General features: G+C 48.0%; 1 protein-coding gene across 1 annotated transcript in view; it reads right to left on the reverse strand.

Moving 5' to 3' along the window:
• The window catches only part of eda2r (ectodysplasin A2 receptor), a 60981-nt gene that overhangs the window by 26437 nt on the left and 14363 nt on the right, over nt 1–20181 (reverse strand). The window contains exons 6-7 of the mRNA XM_086000816.1: nt 14863–15027; nt 14115–14255 (exon numbers count right to left, since the gene is read on the reverse strand). Of these exons, the coding sequence (XP_085856942.1) occupies nt 14115–14255; nt 14863–15027 (306 nt within the window). The remainder of the gene's footprint in view (nt 1–14114; nt 14256–14862; nt 15028–20181) is intronic.

The following is a 20181-nucleotide window of genomic DNA, read 5'->3' on the forward strand; positions in this document are numbered from 1 at the left end:
ATATGGACAGTTAGGAAAAGTTACCAATCATGAGCCAGCAACTCAAAAAAAACAACCAATTACTGATTTTTATTTCCAAGTCGATCAATCAGAAACCAGCAATTGAGACAAAATAGAGCAATCAAATCACTCAACCATTTTTTCCAATTCCTTTGATGGTCAGTGACGTAAGAAAACTACTAGGCACTTGGTCTGAGTATTAAACAAGGCTTTAATCAACTGTTTTTCAACATGGAGATCTAGTTGTGTCCTTCACTAGTTCCTGTTAAAGAATGTCCTGAGCAAGCTGGGCCCATGCCCGAGTATTTATACTCTCCCTGGACAGCGCCACCAACAGGCCGCCCAGTATGATTTCATAAGTCATTTCCACATGAATGATAAGATTCATGTCAGTCATGTTTCCTCAATCAGCCAAATATGTATAGAGCTAAAATATTTTTTTTAAACTCTCAATTTTCAAGGTCCCATGAACACTTCAATCATTCACAAAGAAATTCTTATCTATAAAACCTTCCATGTCCTGTTCGCAATCCATCCAGAAAGTATTTCTCCCCCCCCCCACTCACCAAGAGGCTTCCCCAGTCTCAAGGTCTGGGACTTGTGTTTCGCTCCTTTCCTGGAGATTGCTTGTTCCACTGGACCTGTACTCCCCAGAATATTCAGGCCTCCATGTACGCATGACCTCAGTACTCAGCTACATCAGTGGCTATGCTTGGTAATATCTATTTGAACTGAATGTGGATTCCTTATATCCTGAAACTACATCTCCAGTAACTTCTGGGAATCTTGCACATGCTCCTCATTTTTCTGCTACTTAGGGGTCAATTTTCTGGCAGCTGTCGGGCGGCTTTCCATGTGGCCAGGGGCCGAAAATCGCGGAAAAAGCAGGTCGGGACTCCCCCCCGCCTGATTCCCCGCCCCGTCCGACTTTCGAACCGCCATTTCTCCATCACCCGCTTCAGTCCCGGCTGCCGCTGGCGGGACTGGTCGCCAGAACACTAATCACCAATTATCACCTTGCTGAGGAAGATTTTCCGGGGCCGTTGCGACTTTGGGGCTTTCCCCACCTAAAACACGCCTGCGGGGAACCCCGCTGATGAAACCTGGCATGAAGCTTGCCGGCTGCAGGTCAATCGGAGAAGCTGCGATTTAAAGGGACAGCACTTGTATGTTGAAGGACCTTGTTGTTGCAGGTTTGGGGCTACTTCTTCAAGGCTTAGGCACAGCTGTGGAAGGTTGGAGCCTCACAAACTTCTCCAATGCGATCTCCTGGGAAGCCCCTCTCGCCACCCTCACTCAGCGCTTCCTCAGCAGAGGCATCTACGAGAAGCATGGGATGCCTTTTTTTCCTTCCCTTCTTGCCATTAGAGGATCTCCAGCAGCAGAGGCGGCAGCAGCAGAACCAGGAACAGCAGGATCAGCAACAGGAGCACCAGGCTGCTGCTCACTCACCTGAAGCTGCACAGGCCAGAAGGGGCCAGCGCTTGGAAGTGGCTTGAGAGCACCTTGCTGCACTTTAGGGGGCCATGGGAACCCGTTTCTGCACTGGCAGTCCTACTCAGAAGGACTTCCATGAAGATCTGGTTTCTCTGTTCAACAGATGGCCAACGCTCCTCAAGAGATGTCATTCTCTTATGAGCACTCACCATGTTTTCCGTACCCTGGCGAGTTATCTCCTCCATGGAGGTTGCCAACCTTTCCATGGTGATGCGTTCATGCGCCAATGACTCCACAAAGGCTCTGCTCATGGTCGCTATGGACTCCTCCATTCGCTCCACACTCGCAGCGACCCTGGAGACAAAACCTGCCAGAGACTCCTGCATCTGTGCATGGCGATCCATCACCTCTTCTCTTGCGGATGGACCCAGAGGCAGAGGGTCGACATGCAGCGCAGCTGAGCTGAGCTGGCAGAGTCCTGCACCCTCCGACGAGGACTCTCCACTGATGTCCCTGTCTCCAGAATCTGCTGAGGCTCACTTGTGAGCTGTGAAGCACCAGGTGACAGCACTACTGTATGTCCCGAAGGTCCCCCCGAGGTGTGAGTGTCTGCGCTGGTGCTGGGTGCGCGTACTTCTGCTGACGCTGCGCCCTCAGAGGTTGGAGCTTCCTCTGAGGAGTCTGGCTGCACAGCCTCTTCCTCCTCCACAGTGAGGACGGGGGCTCTGGATGGTACTGTAGGGGAGTAAAGGAAGGAGTTAGAGATTGATGGGCCTTCAATAACCACAAAACTAGAAGTTATAGACTTAAACAAGTTGGCTTTTAATCACTAAGATCAGAGCTAACATCTCAACACGCCGACTGGTTCACAGGAATGAGTCATACAGATCCTGGGATCTTTATGTAAGAGAAGTCAGGGGCGGAGCCAAGAGCCAAGACCTGGAACCTCCCAGGTTAGTCGGGAAAGAGGAAGTGAAACTATACACAGTGGGGGAGGGTAATATCCATGAGTGCAAAACGAATACAGGATCAAGACAAACAGAGGAGCAGAGGAGGAGCAGCCGGGTATAAAAACCCACGACCAGCGAGGCCCGAGAGCACTCGGAGCAGCGGGAGCAGAGGAGGAGCAGCCGGGTATAAAAACCCACGACCAGCGAGGCCCGAGAGCACTCGGAGCAGCGGGAGCAGAGGAGGAGCAGCCGGGTATAAAAACCCACGACCAGCGAGGCCCGAGAGCACTCGGAGCAGCGGGAGCAGAGGAGGAGCAGCCGGGTATAAAAACCCACGACCAGCGAGGCCCGAGAGCACTCGGAGCAGCGGGAGCAGAGGAGGAGCAGCCGGGTATAAAAACCCACGACCAGCGAGGCCCGAGAGCACTCGGAGCAGCGGGAGCAGAGGAGGAGCAGCCGGGTATAAAAACCCACGACCAGCAAGGCCCGAGAGCACTCGGAGCAGCGGGAGCAGAGGAGGAGCAGCCGGGTATAAAAACCCACGACCAGCGAGGCCCGAGAGCACTCGGAGCAGCGGGAGCAGAGGAGGAGCAGCCGGGTATAAAAACCCACGACCAGCGAGGCCCGAGAGCACTCGGAGCAGCGGGAGCAGAGGAGGAGCAGCCGGGTATAAAAACCCACGACCAGCGAGGCCCGAGAGCACTCGGAGCAGCGGGAGCAGAGGAGGAGCAGCTGGGTATAAAAACCCACGACCAGCGAGGCTTACCAACTCCGCAGCGGGGAGAGAGGTAAAAAATAGTCAGTGTGTGATGTCACCAGGGAGCAGGTAAGTGATTGGTTGGTGAGTATTTCTCTTTTTTAAACTTTAACTCTGTAGTTTATCGTTACTAGGGTCTTTTCTGGTGTAGCAGGTACTGTTGGTAGACTATACAAGAGCCTTAGAGATATCTTTAATTGGTGATAGTAAATTAATTTAAATTAATTAAGGGGAAAGTCATGCCAGGAGAGCCCAGCCCCGTGATGTGCTCCTCCTGCTCCATGTGGGAATTCAGGGACACTGCCCCTGGTGACTACGTGTGCAGGAAATGCATCCATCTGCAGCTATTAGCAGACCGCATTGAGGAGCTGGAGCTGCGGGTGGATGGGTTGTGGGGCATTCACGAGGCTGAGAAGTTCGTGGATAGCACGTTTAGTGAGTTGGTCACACCGCAGGGAAGGGCTGCACAGGAAGAAAGGAAATGGGTGACCACCAGGCGGAGCAATAGAAGTAGGCAGGTAGTGCAGAAAACCCCTGTGACCATTCCCCTCTCAAACAAGTATACCGTTTTGGATACTGTTGGGGGGAATGACTCACCAGGGGAAGGCAGCAGCAGCCAGCTTCCTGGCACTGGGGGCGTTCCTGCTGCCCAGGAGGGGAGGAAAAAGAGTGGGAGAGCAACAGTCGTAGGGGATTCTATAGTAAGGGGAACAGATAGGCGTTTCTGTGGCCGTAGACGTGAATCCAGGATGGTTTGTTGCCTCCCTGGTGCCAGGGTCAAGGATGTCACTGAGCGGCTGCAGGGCATTCTGGAGGGGGAGGGTGAACAGCCAGAGGTCGTGGTCCACATTGGTACCAACGACATAGGTAAAAAGAGGGATGAGGTCCTGCAGCAAGAATTTAGGGAGCTAGGGGCAAGATTAAGGAGCAGGACCTCGAAGGTTGTAATCTCTGGATTACTCCCGGTGCCACGTGCTAGTGAGTATAGGAATAGGAGGATAGAACAGATGAATGCGTGGCTAAAGGGATGGTGCAGGAGGGAGGGCTTTAGTTTCCTGGATCACTGGGTCTGCTTCTGGGACAGGTGGGACTTGTACAAGTCGGACGGTTTACACCTGAACCAGAGGGGAACCAATATCCTTGCGGGGAGGTTTGCTAGCACTGCTGGGGGGGGTTTAAACTAATTCGGCAGGGGGATGGGATACAGAGTGGAGCTATAGTAGGGGGTGATGTACAGCCAAATACAGAGGAAAAAACAAGTCAGCAGGGAAGGCAGAGCAAAGATGTGAAGGCAAAAGGGAATATGGCAGGGCTGGAAGGCATTTATTTTAATGCAAGGAGTCTTGCAAATAAGGTGGATGAACTGAAGTTGTTGAACGCATGGGAGTACGATATTGTTGCTATCACGGAGACATGGTTGAGGGAGGGTCAGGACTGGCAGCTAAATATTCCGGGGTATAGAATCTTCAGGCGAGACAGAGGGGGGTGTAAAAGGGGAGGGGGTGTTGCAATATTAATTAAGGAGTCTATTACTGCTGTAAGGAGGGATGATATATTAGCGGGTTCCTCTAATGAGGCCATATGGGTAGAACTTAAAAACAAAAAGGGGTCAAGCACCTTGCTGGGAGTGTACTATAGGCCCCCAAACAATCAGGGGGAGATAGAGGAACAGATATGCAGGCAGATATCAGAAAAGTGTGAAAATAATAGGGTAGTAATAGTGGGGGATTTCAACTTCCCCAATATAAATTGGGATAGTCAGAGTGTGAAAGGCTTGGAGGGAGCAGAATTCTTAAAGTGCATCCAGGAAAGTTTTTTGAGCCAACATGTAGAAAGTCCTACAAGAGAGGGGGCGGTACTGGACCTAATTCTAGGGAATGTAGCCGGGCAGGTGGTGGAAGTGTCTGTAGGAGAGCATTTTGGCGATAGTGACCACAATTCGGTGAGATTTAAGGTGGTCATGGAAAAAGACAAAGACGGCCCGGAAATCAGGGTTCTAAATTGGGGGAAGGCCGATTTTAATAAGATAAGACAGGATCTGGCAAAAGTGGACTGGGAGCAGCTACTTATAGGAAAATCCACATCAAAACAGTGGGAGGCTTTCAGAAGGGAAATAGAGAGAGTACAACACCAACATGTTCCTGTAAAGGTCAAGGGTGGGACCAACAAGCAAAGGGAACCTTGGATGACAAAGGATATACAAAAATGCATTAGGAAAAAAAGGGGGGCTTTTGGCAGTTACAAAAGACAAAAGACGGTGGAAGCCCTAGAGGAGTATAAGAGGTGCAGGGGCATACTTAAAAAGGAAATTAGGAGGGCGAGGAGGGGCCATGAAATAACACTGGCGAGCAAAATAAAGGAAAATCCTAAGATGTTTTATAAGTATATTAAGGGCAAGAGGATAACCAGGGAAAGGGTAGGGCCCATTAGGGACCAAAGTGGCAAGCTGTGTGTAGAGCCAGATGAAGTAGGTGGGGTTTTAAATGAATTTTTTGCCTCAGTGTTCACTATGGAGAAAGACGATGTAGACATAGAAGTCGGGCAAGGGGACTGTGACATACTTGAACATATTAGCATCGAAAGGGAGGAGGTACTAGCGGTTTTAGCAGGCCAAAAAGTGGATAAATCCCCAGGCCCGGACGAGATGTATCCCAGGCTGTTGTGTGAGGCAAAGGAGGAGATTGCAGGGGCTCTGACACAAATTTTCAGAACCTCTCTGGCCACAGGGGATGTACCAGAGGACTGGAGAACAGCTAACGTAGTACCATTATTCAAGAAGGGTAGCAGGGATAAACCAGGGAATTACAGGCCAGTGAGCCTAACATCTGTGGTAGGGAAATTATTGGAAAAAATTCTGAGGGACAAAATTAGTCTCCACTTGGAGAGGCAAGGATTAATCGGGGATAGTCAGCATGGCTTTGTCAAGGGTAAATCATGTCTGACCAATCTGATTGAATTTTTCGAGGGGGTGACTAGGTGTGTGGATGAGGGAAATGCTGTGGATGTGGTTTACATGGACTTCAGTAAAGCTTTTGACAAGGTCCCGCATAGGAGACTGGTCAAGAAGGTAAGAGCCCATGGGATCCAGGGGGCCTTGGCGCGTTGGATCCTAAACTGGCTGAGTGGCAGGAGGCAGAGGGTGATGGTCGAAGGTTGCTTTTGTGACTGGAAGCCTGTGTCCAGTGGGGTACCTCAGGGATCGGTGCTGGGTCCCTTGCTGTTTGTGATCTACATTAATGATTTGGATGAGAATGTAAAGGGTATGATCAGTAAGTTCGCGGATGACACGAAAATTGGTGGGGTGGTAAATTGCGAGGAGGAAAGCCTCAGGCTACAGGACGATATTAACGGGTTGGTCAGATGGGCGGAAAAGTGGCAAATGCAATTTAACCCGGAAAAGTGTGAGGTGATGCATTTTGGACGGACAAATAAGGCAAGGGAATACACAATGAGTGGTAGGACCCTAGGAAGTACAGAGGGTCAGAGGGACCTTGGTGTACATGTACATAGATCCCTGAAGGCAGCGGAACAGGTAGATAAGGCGGTTAAAAAGGCTTATGGGATACTTGCCTTCATTAGCAGAGGCATAGAATATAAGAGCAGGGAGGTTATGATGGAGCTGTACAAAACGCTGGTGAGGCCACAGCTGGAGTACTGTGTGCAGTTCTGGTCGCCTCACTATAGGAAGGATATGATTGCTTTGGAGAGGGTGCAGAGAAGATTCACCAGGATGTTACCTGGGATGGAGCGCCTCAGCTATGAAGAAAGACTCAACAGGCTGGGGTTGTTTTCCTTGGAGCAAAGGAGGCTGAGGGGGGACCTGATTGAGGTGTACAAAATGATGAGGGGCATAGATAGGGTAGATAAAGAGGAACTTTTCCCCTTAGTAGGGGGGTCAATAACAAGGGGGCACAGATTCAGGGTAAGGGGCAGGAGATTTAGGGGGGATTTGAGGAGGAACTTTTTCACCCAGAGGGTGGTTGGAAGCTGGAACTCACTGCCTGAAAGGGTGGTAGAGGCAGGAACCCTCACAACATTCAAGAAGCATTTGGATGAGCACTTGAAATGCCATTGCATACAAGGCTATGGACCAAATGCTGGAAAATGGGATTAGACTGGACAGGGAGGGATGGGCGGCGCAGACACGATGGGCCGAAGGGCCTCTTTCTCTGCTGTAAAACTCTATGACTCTATGAGATTTCATTACATTCACCCCTTCTACAGATTTAGTCCATCGGGGTGATGTTTCTTAAAAGTTGGTATAAGTGAGTCTGTCAGGAGGTTTTGCAGTTCTCAGTGATCGGCGCAAAGCCGGTTGGGGTGCCTTTAGGGGAGTGGATTCTGGTTCCTCCGCTGTCCGGGCCTCCGCAGTGTCTTCCAGGTTATCTGCAGTGTCCTCCAGGTTAAAGTTGGGTATTGATACCTCTGGGCGTCCTGTCTCTTTGTAGTGTAGGTCTTCATCGGGTAGTCTCCCATCGTTCTCTCCGCTCCCCGAGGGAGCGAGGTCTTTTATGGAAACAGTGTCCTCTCGCCCGTCAGAGTATTCGATATAGGCGTACTGAGGGTTTGCATGGAGGAGCTGTACCTTTTCCACAAGGGGGTCCATTTTATGGCCTCTCACGTGCTTCTGCAATAGTACTGTCCCCGGAGACGTCAGCCACACGGGTAGAGATATGCCCGAGGTGGATTTCCGGGGGAAAACGAACATCTTTTCATGAGGGGTAGCGTTAGTGGCAGTACATAACAGAGACCTTATGGAGTGGAGCACGTCTGGGAGGACTTCCTGCCAGCGGGAGGTCAGAAGGCCTTTTGACTTTAAGGCTAACGTGACAGCCTTCCAAACAGTAGCATTCACATAAATCACAGAAACCCCACAGTGCAGATAGAGGCCATTTCGGCCCATCGAGCCTGCACCGACACATATCCCACCCGATCCCCGTAACCCCTACACCAACACATATCCCACCCTATCCCCTGTAACCCCACGTATTTAATCCCCCTAACACTAAGGGTCAATTTATCATAGCCAATCACCCTAACTCGCACATCTTTGGACTCTCCCTTTCCACTTGCCCATTACCCCGGGGGTTGTAGCTAGTGGCTCTGCTAGTGGCTAACCCCTTCGAGAGCAAGAACTGCTGCAGCTCGTCACTCATGAATGACGTCCCCCTATCGCTGTGTATGTAGTTCGGCATGCCATCATGCAGAATAGATTAGAGAGACACTTGATGACCGTGGCACTGGTCATGTCTGGGCAGGGAATGGCGAAGGGGAAACGGGAATATTCATCAATGATATTGAGGAAGTATATGTTACGGTCGGCAGAGGGAAGGGGTCCCTTGAAGTCCAGACTTAGGCGCTCGAATGGCCGTGTGGCTTTGATAAGGTGTGCACGGTCAGGCCTGTAGAAACGAGGCTTGCATGCCGCACAGATGCGGCAGGCTCTGGTCATTGCCCTGACCTCCTCGATGGAGTGGGGCAGATTGCGGGACTTTATAAAATGGTATAGTCGGGTGACCCCTGGGTGACAGAGGTCGTTGTGGAGACCCTGTAATTTGTCCGTATGAATGCTGGCACACATTCCCCGTGATAGGGCGTCTGGGAGTTCATTAAGGGCTCCCGGCCTGTACATAATATCATAGTCGAACGTGGATAGTTCGATCCTCCACCTGAGTATTTTGTCATTCTTGATTTTCCCCCTTTGTTTGTTATTAAACATGAAAGCCACCGACCGCTGGTCGGTGAGCAGGGTGAAACGTTTGCCGGCTAGGTAGTGTCTCCAGTGCCGCACTGCCTCCACTATAGCCTGTGCCTCCTTCTCGACAGAAGAGTGCCTGATTTCAGGTCCCTGAAGGGTTCGGGAGAAGAAGGCCACAGGTCTCCCAGCCTGATTGAGGGTCGCAGCTAAGGAAAAGTCTGACGCATCGCTTTCAACTTGAAAGGGAATGCATTCGTCCACTGCACACACTGCAGCCCTTTCAATGTCCTGTTTAATACTGGTGAAAGCCTCCTGAGCTTCAGCTGATAGTGGGAAGGACGTCGATTTAATGAGGGGTCGGGCCTTATCAGAGTAATTGGGCACCCATTGGGCATAATACGAAAAAAATCCCAGGCACCTTTTTAAAGCTTTGGGATTGTGTGGCAGGGGCAGTTCCTTTAGGGGGCGTAATCGGTCAGGGTCCGGTCCAATCATCCCATCTTCCACCACACAGCCGAGGATACAGAGACGGGTTGTGTTGAAGACACATTTGTCTTCGTTGTAGGTTAGATTCAGCTTTAGGGCAGTTTTTAAAAATCTCGCAAGATAGTGGTTAGCACTGTTGCCTCACAGCGCCAGGGACCCGGGTTCGAATCCGGCCTCAGGTGACTGTCTGTGTGGAGTTTGCACATTCTCCCCGTGTTTGCGTGGGTTTCCTCCGGGTGCTCCGGTTTCCTCCCACAGTCCAAAGATGTGCGGGTTAGGTTGATTGGCTATGATAAATTGACCCTTAGTGTTAGGGGGATTAAATACGTGGGGTTACGGGGATAGGGTGGGATATGTGTTGGTGTAGGGGTTACGGGGATCGGGTGGGATATGTGTCGGTGCAGGCTCGATGGGCCGAAATGGCCTCTATCTGCACTGTGGGGTTTCTGTGATTCTGTGATTTAGATCGTGGTCTTGCTGGTTGTGCCCGCAGATAGTGACATTGTCCAGATAGGGGTAGGTAGCTTGTAGTTTATTCTCGTCAACCATGCGGTCCATCTCACGTTGGAAGACTGAGACCCCATTTGTTACCCCGAAGGGCACTCTGAGAAAATGGTAGAGGCGCCCGTTCGCCTCGAAGGCGGTGTATGGGCTGTCCTCCATTCTAATGGGGAGCTGGTGATACGCGGATTTGAGGTCGATAGTCGAGAAGACTCGGTATTGCGCAATCTGGTTGACCATTTCTGATATGCGGGGTAAAGGGTAGGCGTCCAGCTGGGTATAAATATTAACAGTCTGGCTGTAGTCAATTACCATCCGTTTCTTTTCGCTATTTTTAACTATGACTACTTGGGCACGCCACGGGCTGGTACCGCATTCAATAATGCCTTCCCGCAGGAGTCTGTCCACTTCCGCCTTGATAAAGTGTCTGTCTTCCAGACTGTACCGTCTACTTTTGGTCGCTATGGGCCTACAGTTCGGAGCGAGATTAGCGAATAAAGAGGGCGGGCTGATTTTTAAGGTTGATAGGCCACAGACTGTGAGTGGCGGCTGGGACCCGCCATATGCTAGCGTGACACTTTCGTGGTGGCACTGGAAGTCCAGGCCCAAGATTACATTAACACAGAGTTCTGGCATCACGAGGAGTTTAAAATGCTTGTAGTCCGTGCCTTTTACAGTCAGTGTTACCACACAGTAGCCCAAAATGTCCGAAGTGTGGGGCTTAGCAGCCATAGCAATTCTGCTCCGTGTAGGGGTTACCGTTAATGAGTGCCGCCGTACCAGGCTAGGGTGGATAAAACTCTCGGTACTCCCACAGTCAATTAAACATTTCGTTAAATTCCCGTTTACCTGTATGTCCATCATGGATTTTGTCAACGGGTGTGGCCTGGATTGATCCACCGTGATCGAAGCCACTGTTGGGCCCTGGGCGGCCGTTGAGTCGGGAAAAGATGGCGGATCCCAAGATGGCAGCCCGCACGGCACGCACGAGGCGGTGACGGAGTTGGAAATCGGATTCCCCCTGCAGACTTTGCTAAAATGCCCCTTTTTCTTACATTTGAAGCATGTAGCGTCCTTCGCTGGGCATCGTTGTCTGGGGTGCTTGGCCTGGCCGCAGAAGTAGCATTTCGGGCCTCGAGACATTGCCGCTGTAGTAGGACTCCTGGGTGAACTTCTGTGTGGGGACTCCGGCGGCGTAGAGCTGGTCTGAGACCTGGATGGGGAAGATGGCTGATTCCAAGATGGCGGCCCCCTCGGTGCGCACGAGGTGGTGAGGGCCGCATGGCCGGAAGAATAAGAATCAGAGTTTTTCTGGGCCACGTCCAGCGATCGCGCAGTGGCCACTGCCTTTTTTAAGTCCAGGACCTCCTTCTCCAGCAGTCTCTGCCGGATATAATTCGATTTGAGGCCCGTGATGAAGGAATCGCGGATCAATTCGTCAGAGTACGCGTTGGCCGTCACGGCCTTGCAGTTACAGTCCCGGACCAGGTCCTTTAGGCCCTGTAAGAAATCGTCCATTGATTCCTCTGGTCACTGCCTGCGTGTAGCCAGCAGATGTCTGGCGTACACTTCGTTTACCGGCCTCTGGTATTGGGCCTTCAGGATAGTGATGGCCTCCATGTAAGAGGTGGCGTCCCGGATGAACGAATAAATCCGATGACTTACGCGAGTAGTCAGTAGACTCAGTTTATCTACCTCGCTAGCGGATGAGGCTCCCGCGAAGAGTTCGAAGCATTTGAGCCAGTGTCCAAATTGATTTGATGCTTCAGCAGAATGTGGATCCAAGTCCAGACGCTCTGGTTTTAGAAGTCGATCCATCCTAGTATTCTTTAGTGGTTAAAATTGATGGGCCTTCAATAACCACAAAACTAGAAGTTATAGACTTAAACAAGTTGGCTTTTAATCACTAAGATCAGAGCTAACATCTCAACACGCCGACTGGTTCACAGGAATGAGTCATACAGATCCTGGGATCTTTATGTAAGAGAAGTCAGGGGCGGAGCCAAGAGCCAAGACCTGGAACCTCCCAGGTTAGTCGGGAAAGAGGAAGTGAAACTATACACAGTGGGGGAGGGTAATATACATGAGTGCAAAACGAATACAGGATCAAGACAAACAGATTTCATTACAGAGATGTAATGCCAAGGTTCTTCTGGTGACTCCCAGCGAGTTGGCATCTGCTGACACCTGCATCCATGCAGCATTGGTCTCAGTGGGAGGCCTCTTCCTCCCTGACCTAGGGAAGAGTACCTCCCTGTGGGCCCTAACCCCTCAATAATGCCTGCAGTGAAGCCTCGTCGAATTTGGAGGCAGCTCGGGGTCTGGCACTGACCACAGCTGCTGCAGGCTCCTCTGCCATCCTGTATGGTTCATTTGGAAGCCTTCAGAGGATGCAGTGCTTGCTATGGACCTTGAAAGCACCACGAATGATGACATCATACTGTGGGGATTTCTGACTCGAATTGGACAATTAGCAAGGCATCCCACATGCTGGAAATTAATTGGCCACTTGAGGGAAAATTGCGTGGAGCTGGCTGACACTTTTTTGTGTGTGTCAGAAACCCCACATACGGGGAAACCCGACCATTTCCCACACAAGCCGAAAATTGGGACCTTAGTCTCTGGCTGTCTCACACCTACGCAAGTGGGGGAATAAAGTGTTATATTCTTTCTCTTGTGCAAGCAGAGCAATGCCAGTAGCAACACGCAAAAAAGACAGAGATCTCAATGTAATCTTCATCTAAACCTCCAAAATCTTCGCCTGATTTCATGCAAAAAGCAAAATACTGCAGATGCTGGAAATCTGAAATAAAAGCAGAAAATGCTGGAAACACAGAGCCGGTGAGGCAACAGCTGTGGGAAAAGGTCAACGGTCAACAAACTCAGGTCTGATGAAGGGTCAGAAGACCTGAACACAGGTACAGCCTGACCTGCTGAGTGTTTCCTGCATTTTACTTGGTCCTACGCACGAGTGCATCAAACTTAAGAGTGAGTGAGTGTGCAGGCCTGGGATTTGACCTATTCCTGCTGGTACTACTCGAGGGAGGAGATTGTATTTGGAAAACTTATCCTTTGAGATACGAAGAACAATTTCATATTTTAATGGTTAAAAAATTGGGAGGACCATAAATTAGATGTGCTGACCTCCACTTCTGATTCTCTAATCTGCACTCCCGTTGAGTGAGAATCCAAGCTAGGAGCTTAGTTTTACAGTTTCAGTGCAATATTGTGTCATAACACATTCCAACATCTTAGACAAATTATTAAATCACAAACGTGTATCCACCTAGGAGCAATGCCACAGGATATCTACTAGTCATTAGTTAAATCTACCAAGTGTCAACACGGCTCAGTTGACAGTATATTTCACCTCTGAGGGAGGTTGTAGGTTCAAGTCCCACTCCAAGACTGGAGCTCATATTTAGACTGAAACTCCAGTGCAGTACCGAGGGAAGTGCTGCACTTTTGGAGATGTCAACCTTTGAATGAGATGTTAAACCAAGGTTCTGATGGATGTTAAAGACCACATGGAATTATTTGAACAGCAGAGAGTTCTTCTCATGTCCTGGCAAAAAATACCCTTCCTTCAACCAACATCACCAGAAACAATGAACTGGTCATTCATCTCATTTGCTGTTTGACGGTCATATTTGCTTATGTGTAAACTATTGGTGGTGAAATGTTTCGGGACATCTTGGAAGCATGATTGGGTACCAGATAAATGTAAAATTCTTTCTTTCGTTAGTATATTATGTTAAATGCATGACAAACTCCACTAAAATTGCAGAGAGAAGAATTTCACACAAACACACTTGTACACTGGTATCCCACAGCATAATTTATGGGGCTACTATAGTGCCTACATTCTGACTGACATCTTAGATATATTAATGAATAATCTCATTGAAACGTATACAATTCTTAGAGGGCTCGACAGGGTAAATGCTGAGAGGCTGTTTCCCCTGGCTGGAACGTCTAGAACTAGGAGTCACAGTCTCAGGATAAGGGGTTGGCGATTTAGGACTGAGATGAGGAGAAATTTCTTCACTCAGAGGGTTATGAATCTTTGGAATTTTCTACCCCAGAGGGCTGTGGATGCTCATTGAGTATATTCAAGACTTGGATCGATAGATTTTTGGACACTAAGGAAATCAAGGGATAAGGGGATTGGGCAGGAAAGTGGAGTTGAGGTGGAAGATCTTATTGAATGGCGGAGCAGGCTCGAGGAGCCGTATGGCCTACTCCTGCTCCTAATTCTTATGTTATTATGATAGGCGTCTCTTACCTGCAGGTTGTGCTGCATTCTTGCCGGCACTGATCTTCTGACCGTGTTTAATCGAATCTTCAGTGCAAGTCTCATCCATCTGTCCCTCAGAACATGAAGATTCCACTCTGGCTCTTTCAGCCACTGGGGGTCTCGGGCGTCCTGAAAGGTGAAAAATGTGTGTGAATGAACTCACGTGGGGTGGCACAATGGCGTGGTGCACTCTGCTGAAGCTCCAGTGTGCTGCACCAGAGTGGAAAGATTTTATTATTTTTATTGAGAAGCTTAGGTGAAGGGGTGTGGCTCAGTGCAGAACAAAGAAAAAAAGACTCATGTTTATATATCGCCTTTCACAACCTCTGAACATCCCAAAGTGCTTTACAGGCAATTAACTGCTTTTGAAGTGTCGTCAATGTTGTGCACTACTAAGGGTTCAAAGGAGTAGGAAAGAAGACAAGATAAAACAAGAAATATAGTGCGGAGGCAATGCCAAGCTTGGGGCTTAATATACTATAGATCGTAAAGGATGGGAAGAGGGACGGACTGCTTAGAGGTCCTGGGAACTAATGCATTAGAAAAGAAGGACAGTGCAGTAAATCTTGACTTCAACACAGTGAAGATCCTATGATGAGGTGACGCATGTGAGAAAGTGTATTCGGGGCTTATGAGGAACTGATTCAGTGGCGAGAGTGCAGCCACTAAGCCACAGCTGACACCAGTACCTATAACCTGCAGCACGAAGAATCACCGAGTGATTAACTTTGATTACCATTGTTCTGCTTTTCTGCGATCAGCTGCCTGCAGTAGATGAAACAGAGGAGCAGGGCAGCCAGCAGAATTGTTGTCAGCGCACTACAGATCACAGCAACAAGAGCAGCGTCATAGGGAGGAGCCTCAGAGCTCAGGACCCTCACCACATTTGTTCTGGAGATGCCTGTGAAGCAAAGCAGAAGGGAAACTGTTAAGGTGGAGTAGCTGATCCAAATGCAGACTTTTTATTCCTCAATTTTTTCAGCCTTCTACTGAGCTGGTGACACACATCACCACGGTTGGTCATCAGTTCAATGGGTGTCAGCATCTTACATTACCTTTCCCAAGCTTCAAAAGTAACTGTTCATTAGCGGTGTGGGAGGGCGTTGAGGGCGCTGAACCGGAGCCTTTCCTTACTCAGCACCCACAGACACACAAGGGTAAATTCAATGAGACTGGAGTGTGGGTCACAGAGGGGACTCCCAAGGGAGACTCACATACTCCTCAACTCTTGGGTCTAGTGTGGTGGACTATACAATCACTGACCTGGACCCCTGCGATATCAACGCATTCACTGTCAGGCAGCAATCCCCCCTCTCAGACCATAACCAAATAAATGTGTACCTTAAACTTTCTGCCCAAACTACAGACACAAAAAAGGAACCCAGTAAGCTACATAAAATAAACCAGACATACAGATGGGCCCCAGACAGTGGAGATAAATTCATCACAGCACTAAATTCACCTGATCTCACAAGTAAAATTTCAAAATTTAAAGAAAATCTATATGAGATCACCAGAGATGGTGTAAACACGGCCATAGAGGATATAAATATGATCTTCCATGAGGCAGCTGTAAAAGCCGACCTCGTGAAACAGAAGAGGAAGCGTCATAAAAGACAAAATAAAAATATGAAATGGTTTGACCACGAATGCAAAAATGCCAGAAAAGACCTGAGAAAAATATCAAACCAAAAGCATCGGCAACCAAACAATCCGGACCTACGTACTAGATACAATGAAACCCTCAAAAGATATAAACACACCATTAGGAACAAAACACAAAACTATACCCACAAAATACTCGAAGAAATTGAAAACTCCACCAATCCAAAACAATTCTGGGAAATGTGGAATAACCTGAGTACAACACAATTGCAAGCATTACCAATCCAAGATGGCGACATCTGGAGAACACATTTTGAAAACCTCTACAAAGACATCCCAATAAACAAAACAAACCCAAGTCAACATCAGGTCACAGAAAAACTCCACACATTAGAAGCAACAATTAAAGACAACCAAAACCCTCTAGACTCCCCAATCACATGGAAAGAACTGGCCACAAAAACAAAATCTCTCCACCTAAAGAAAGCCTGTGGCCCAGACAACATCAAAAATGAAATGCTAAAGTTCAGCAATATGGAGATGCAGGGTGCGATACTCAAACTATTCAACATCATATTACGCTCAGGCTGTTTTCCCGATATCTGGTGCCAAGGACTAATCTCCCCCATATATAAAAGTGGAAACAAATCAGACCCAAATAACTACCGCGGCATCTGTGTCAACAGTTGTCTAGGGAAGTTATTCTGCAGTATTCTAAATAGTAGATTACTTGATTTTCTTAACAAACATAATATCCTCAGAAAAAACCAAATAGGCTTTCTTCCAAAACACCGCACCGCCGACCATATCTATACCCTTCACACCCTCATTGAAAAACATAAACACCAAACAAAAAATGGGAAAATATTCGCCTGTTTCATCGACTTCAAGAAAGCCTTTGACTCTATATGGCACGAAGGGCTCTATTATAAACTTCTTCAGTGTGGAATAGGGGGCAAAGTCTATGACCTTATTAAATCAATGTATCTGAAAAACAAATGCGGGGTCAAAATTGGAGACAAACGCACCGATTTCTTCACCCAGAGAAGAGGCGTCCGGCAGGGCTGCAATTTGAGCCCGACCCTGTTCAACATATACATAAATGAATTAGCAGACATGCTGGAGCAAAGCGAGTCACCAGGTCTCCGTCTCCTGGATGGAGAAGTGAAGTCCCTGTTCTATGCGGACGACCTGGTTCTGCTGTCTCCCACAGAACAGGGATTACAGCAACAACTAGACCTACTCGACAAATACTGCCAAAATTGGGCTCTAACAGTAAATCTAAAGAAAACCAACATCATGATTTTCCAGAAAAGACCCAGATGTCAGGAAAACAAATACCAGTTTACCCTCAGTGATACCACTATAGGACACACTATGAGCTACACCTACCTTGGTCTAACTATTACAGCATCAGGGAGCTTCAGCATAGCAGTGAATGCACTAAAAGAAAAAGCCCGAAGAGCCCTATATGCAATAAAAAGAAAATTCTACAACATCCAAATCCCAATCAAAATCTGGCTCAAAATATTTGACAGCATAATCCTGCCCATTGCACTGTACGGTAGTGAAGTATGGGGCCCGCTAAATCACCAAAGCTACACTAAATGGGAAAAACACACAATAGAAGCCCTACATGCAGAATTCTGCCGAAGCATCCTTCGCACCCAAAGAAAAACGCCAACAAATGCATGCAGAGCCGAACTAGGCAGATACCCACTGATAATAAACATCCAAAAACGAGCACTAAACTTCCTAAATCACCTCAAATCTAGCTCCCCAGACACCCTTCATTTCAAAGCCTTTCAGACCCAAGAGCTAAACCCAGAAAAGAGTCCCCTGAGTCAGCTGCTACTGAAACTAAGTACTCAGCCGGACCCTGACCAGCCCCAGACCAACACAGCCGTCCAAACACCAATCCGAGTGAACCAAATCATTAAAAAATGCAAAGAAACCTACCTGGAACATTGGAACAAAATAACCGAAAGCCAAAGCAGATTAGAATGTTACCGGGCCCTAAAAAGAGAATATAAACTGGCAGACTACCTCACGACCATCAGAGACACAAAACAGAGACAGACCCTCACCAGGTACAGACTAAGCGACCACCAACTGGAAATTGAAAAAGGCAGATACAAGAAATCCTGGCAGCCTAGAGAGAATAGAATATGCGATCAATGTCTGGCTGGAGAGGTTGAAACAGAAATGCATTTCCTCCTAAAATGCGAAAAATTCAACACATCAAGAAACATATTATTCAACAAGCTAAGCCAAACAACCCCAGATTTCAAGGAATTGGATGATCTGTCAAAATTGAGATTAGTCCTAGGAGAAGGAGACAGACCATACCTTGGGGCCAAATATGTAACAACATGTCACAACCTGAGGACTGTTTAAAAGTAAGAATGTTTAAAATTAATATTGAACGTACCAAATGAAGTAGAAAGACTGTTTAAAATTAATATTGTTTAAAAGTAATATTGTATGTACCCAACAAATGTCAAATCGATTGACACCTACAGAATGTTGGAAAACTGTACCTTTTTGCTATGTAAGCTTTGGCAATATGGTTCTCTGTAAACTTTCATGCCAATAAAGCATTTGAACTGAACTGAACTGAACTGAATTGGCCCGGTAACTCGTGCCCCCCGTCAAGCGAGACTCTGTGCAATGGCGGCTCTCGCCCAATACTTTCCAACAGGCCACTGAAAAGTAATCACGGGTGGGATACCTGCCCCATTCTATCCACCCCCCCACCCCCGCCCCCTCCCCACCACTCAATTGTAGAGTGGCCACTACAGATCCCGCTGAGCTGCGTTAACTCAGCACAGACCAGAGATTGAACAGTGAATCTTCCTGCTCTGCACGGTTTGGGTAATACGCCACACTCTACATTTACCCACTGAGGGAGCATTGCTTAATCAGCTTCATTTTCAACTCAGTATCCTTCACACTTAGTGACCTTTAAAATCAGGTTTTACCAATTTCGGAGCAGCATCACAGAGGAAAATGCAACGCCACATCTCTGTGGCTGCTCTGGTGTACTTTCAAGCGACTGGTAACAGGTGCCCAAGGGCCAGGCAGTCTATACATTCTGTCAGCCAAGATTAGTGTGGATCGGAGGGGGAAAAATAATCTATTTACATATACTTAAAAAAAGCTGCTCATTTCCTTATAGGTAGGGTTTGAGCAGCGCCATGTTGGAATAATCACGCTGACATATTAGATGTCACATGAATCTTACTCCCTGCACTTTCAGCCACGCAACTCAGCACGCGTGTGCTACTGTAAACAGCAGAGAGGCAAAACATAATGCCCAATTACATGATGAACTACCCTTTATTCTCAGTTGATCGTTATTTATGGATTGGGATGGCAGGAAGCACAAATCATGCGAGAAAGATGTCTGTTAATTATTTAATATACCGTACTGTGGTTTTTATAATCTCACTCCTCTGTGACACTGTTCTCTATCCTTAAAGAATATAGTTCAGTTTCCATTTTCCCCAAAGATAACTGTGTAAGAAATGTCTATACGGATATTATCGGTTTTACATATATAGTTTTTCTCCCTCTGTGCCACGTGCCATCCCTGGCAGAGAGAATGGATGTACAACCTGTTCCCAGGTCTCTGCCAGTACCACTCTATTAATAGTCATTGTGAAACATATGATAGCGGTTTTCACTCGCTCCCTGTGGGGAAATGACCTGACCTCTGTTTGACACCTCCCTGTGACAGGGAGGCGAGATCAGAAGCTTGCTACGTGAGGGAATTATAGGCACGGATCCCGTGTCGTAATGTTCTACAGCAATGTGCCCACCCCCGCACCACACAAGGGCTGCCAACCCTCCGGGATTGTCCTGGAGTCTCCGGGAATTGAAGATTAATCTCCAGGACAACTGCTCCGAGCGACCCAGGAGAACAATCACAGCGAGACTGAAAAGCCTTTGAACATTTATTACTTATTATAAAAATATTGGAGACAGGATAAAAAGGCTGTTTGACTGACAGTCAAGCTTCCTCCAATCGGGTAACCAAGAGCCTGTTTGCTATCCGAAATAACAACAGAAAATGCTGGAAAAACTCAGCAGGTCAGGCAACATCCGTGGAGAGAAATTTGAGTTGACGTTTCGGGTTTGACCCTTCTTCAAAACTGGAGAGAAAAGGAACTAGATCGAAGGCAGGGCTGCGATCGGACAAAAGAATAAAAGAACCAAAAGAAGTAAAAGAGATTAGAAACTAGACGAGATGGTAATATGCTGGGATTAGGTGTAAAGTGTACTGGCAGGGCAAAAGATAGCTGCCAGGTGTGAGAGAGAAACAAAAGGGGAAGGCAGTGCACCGTGACGATGGATGTGTCGGGCGACCAATAGCAGGAGGGTGGGGGGCGGGGTGTTTGGAGGCAAGAGGTCATGTGATGAAACCTGCAGGAATACGTCCAACCAGAGT

The sequence above is a fragment of the Somniosus microcephalus genome, chromosome 1 (assembly GCF_052327205.1).
Source record: "Somniosus microcephalus isolate GS21.2 chromosome 1, FLI_Smic_1.0, whole genome shotgun sequence".
Classification (NCBI taxonomy): Eukaryota; Metazoa; Chordata; class Chondrichthyes; order Squaliformes; family Somniosidae; genus Somniosus; species Somniosus microcephalus.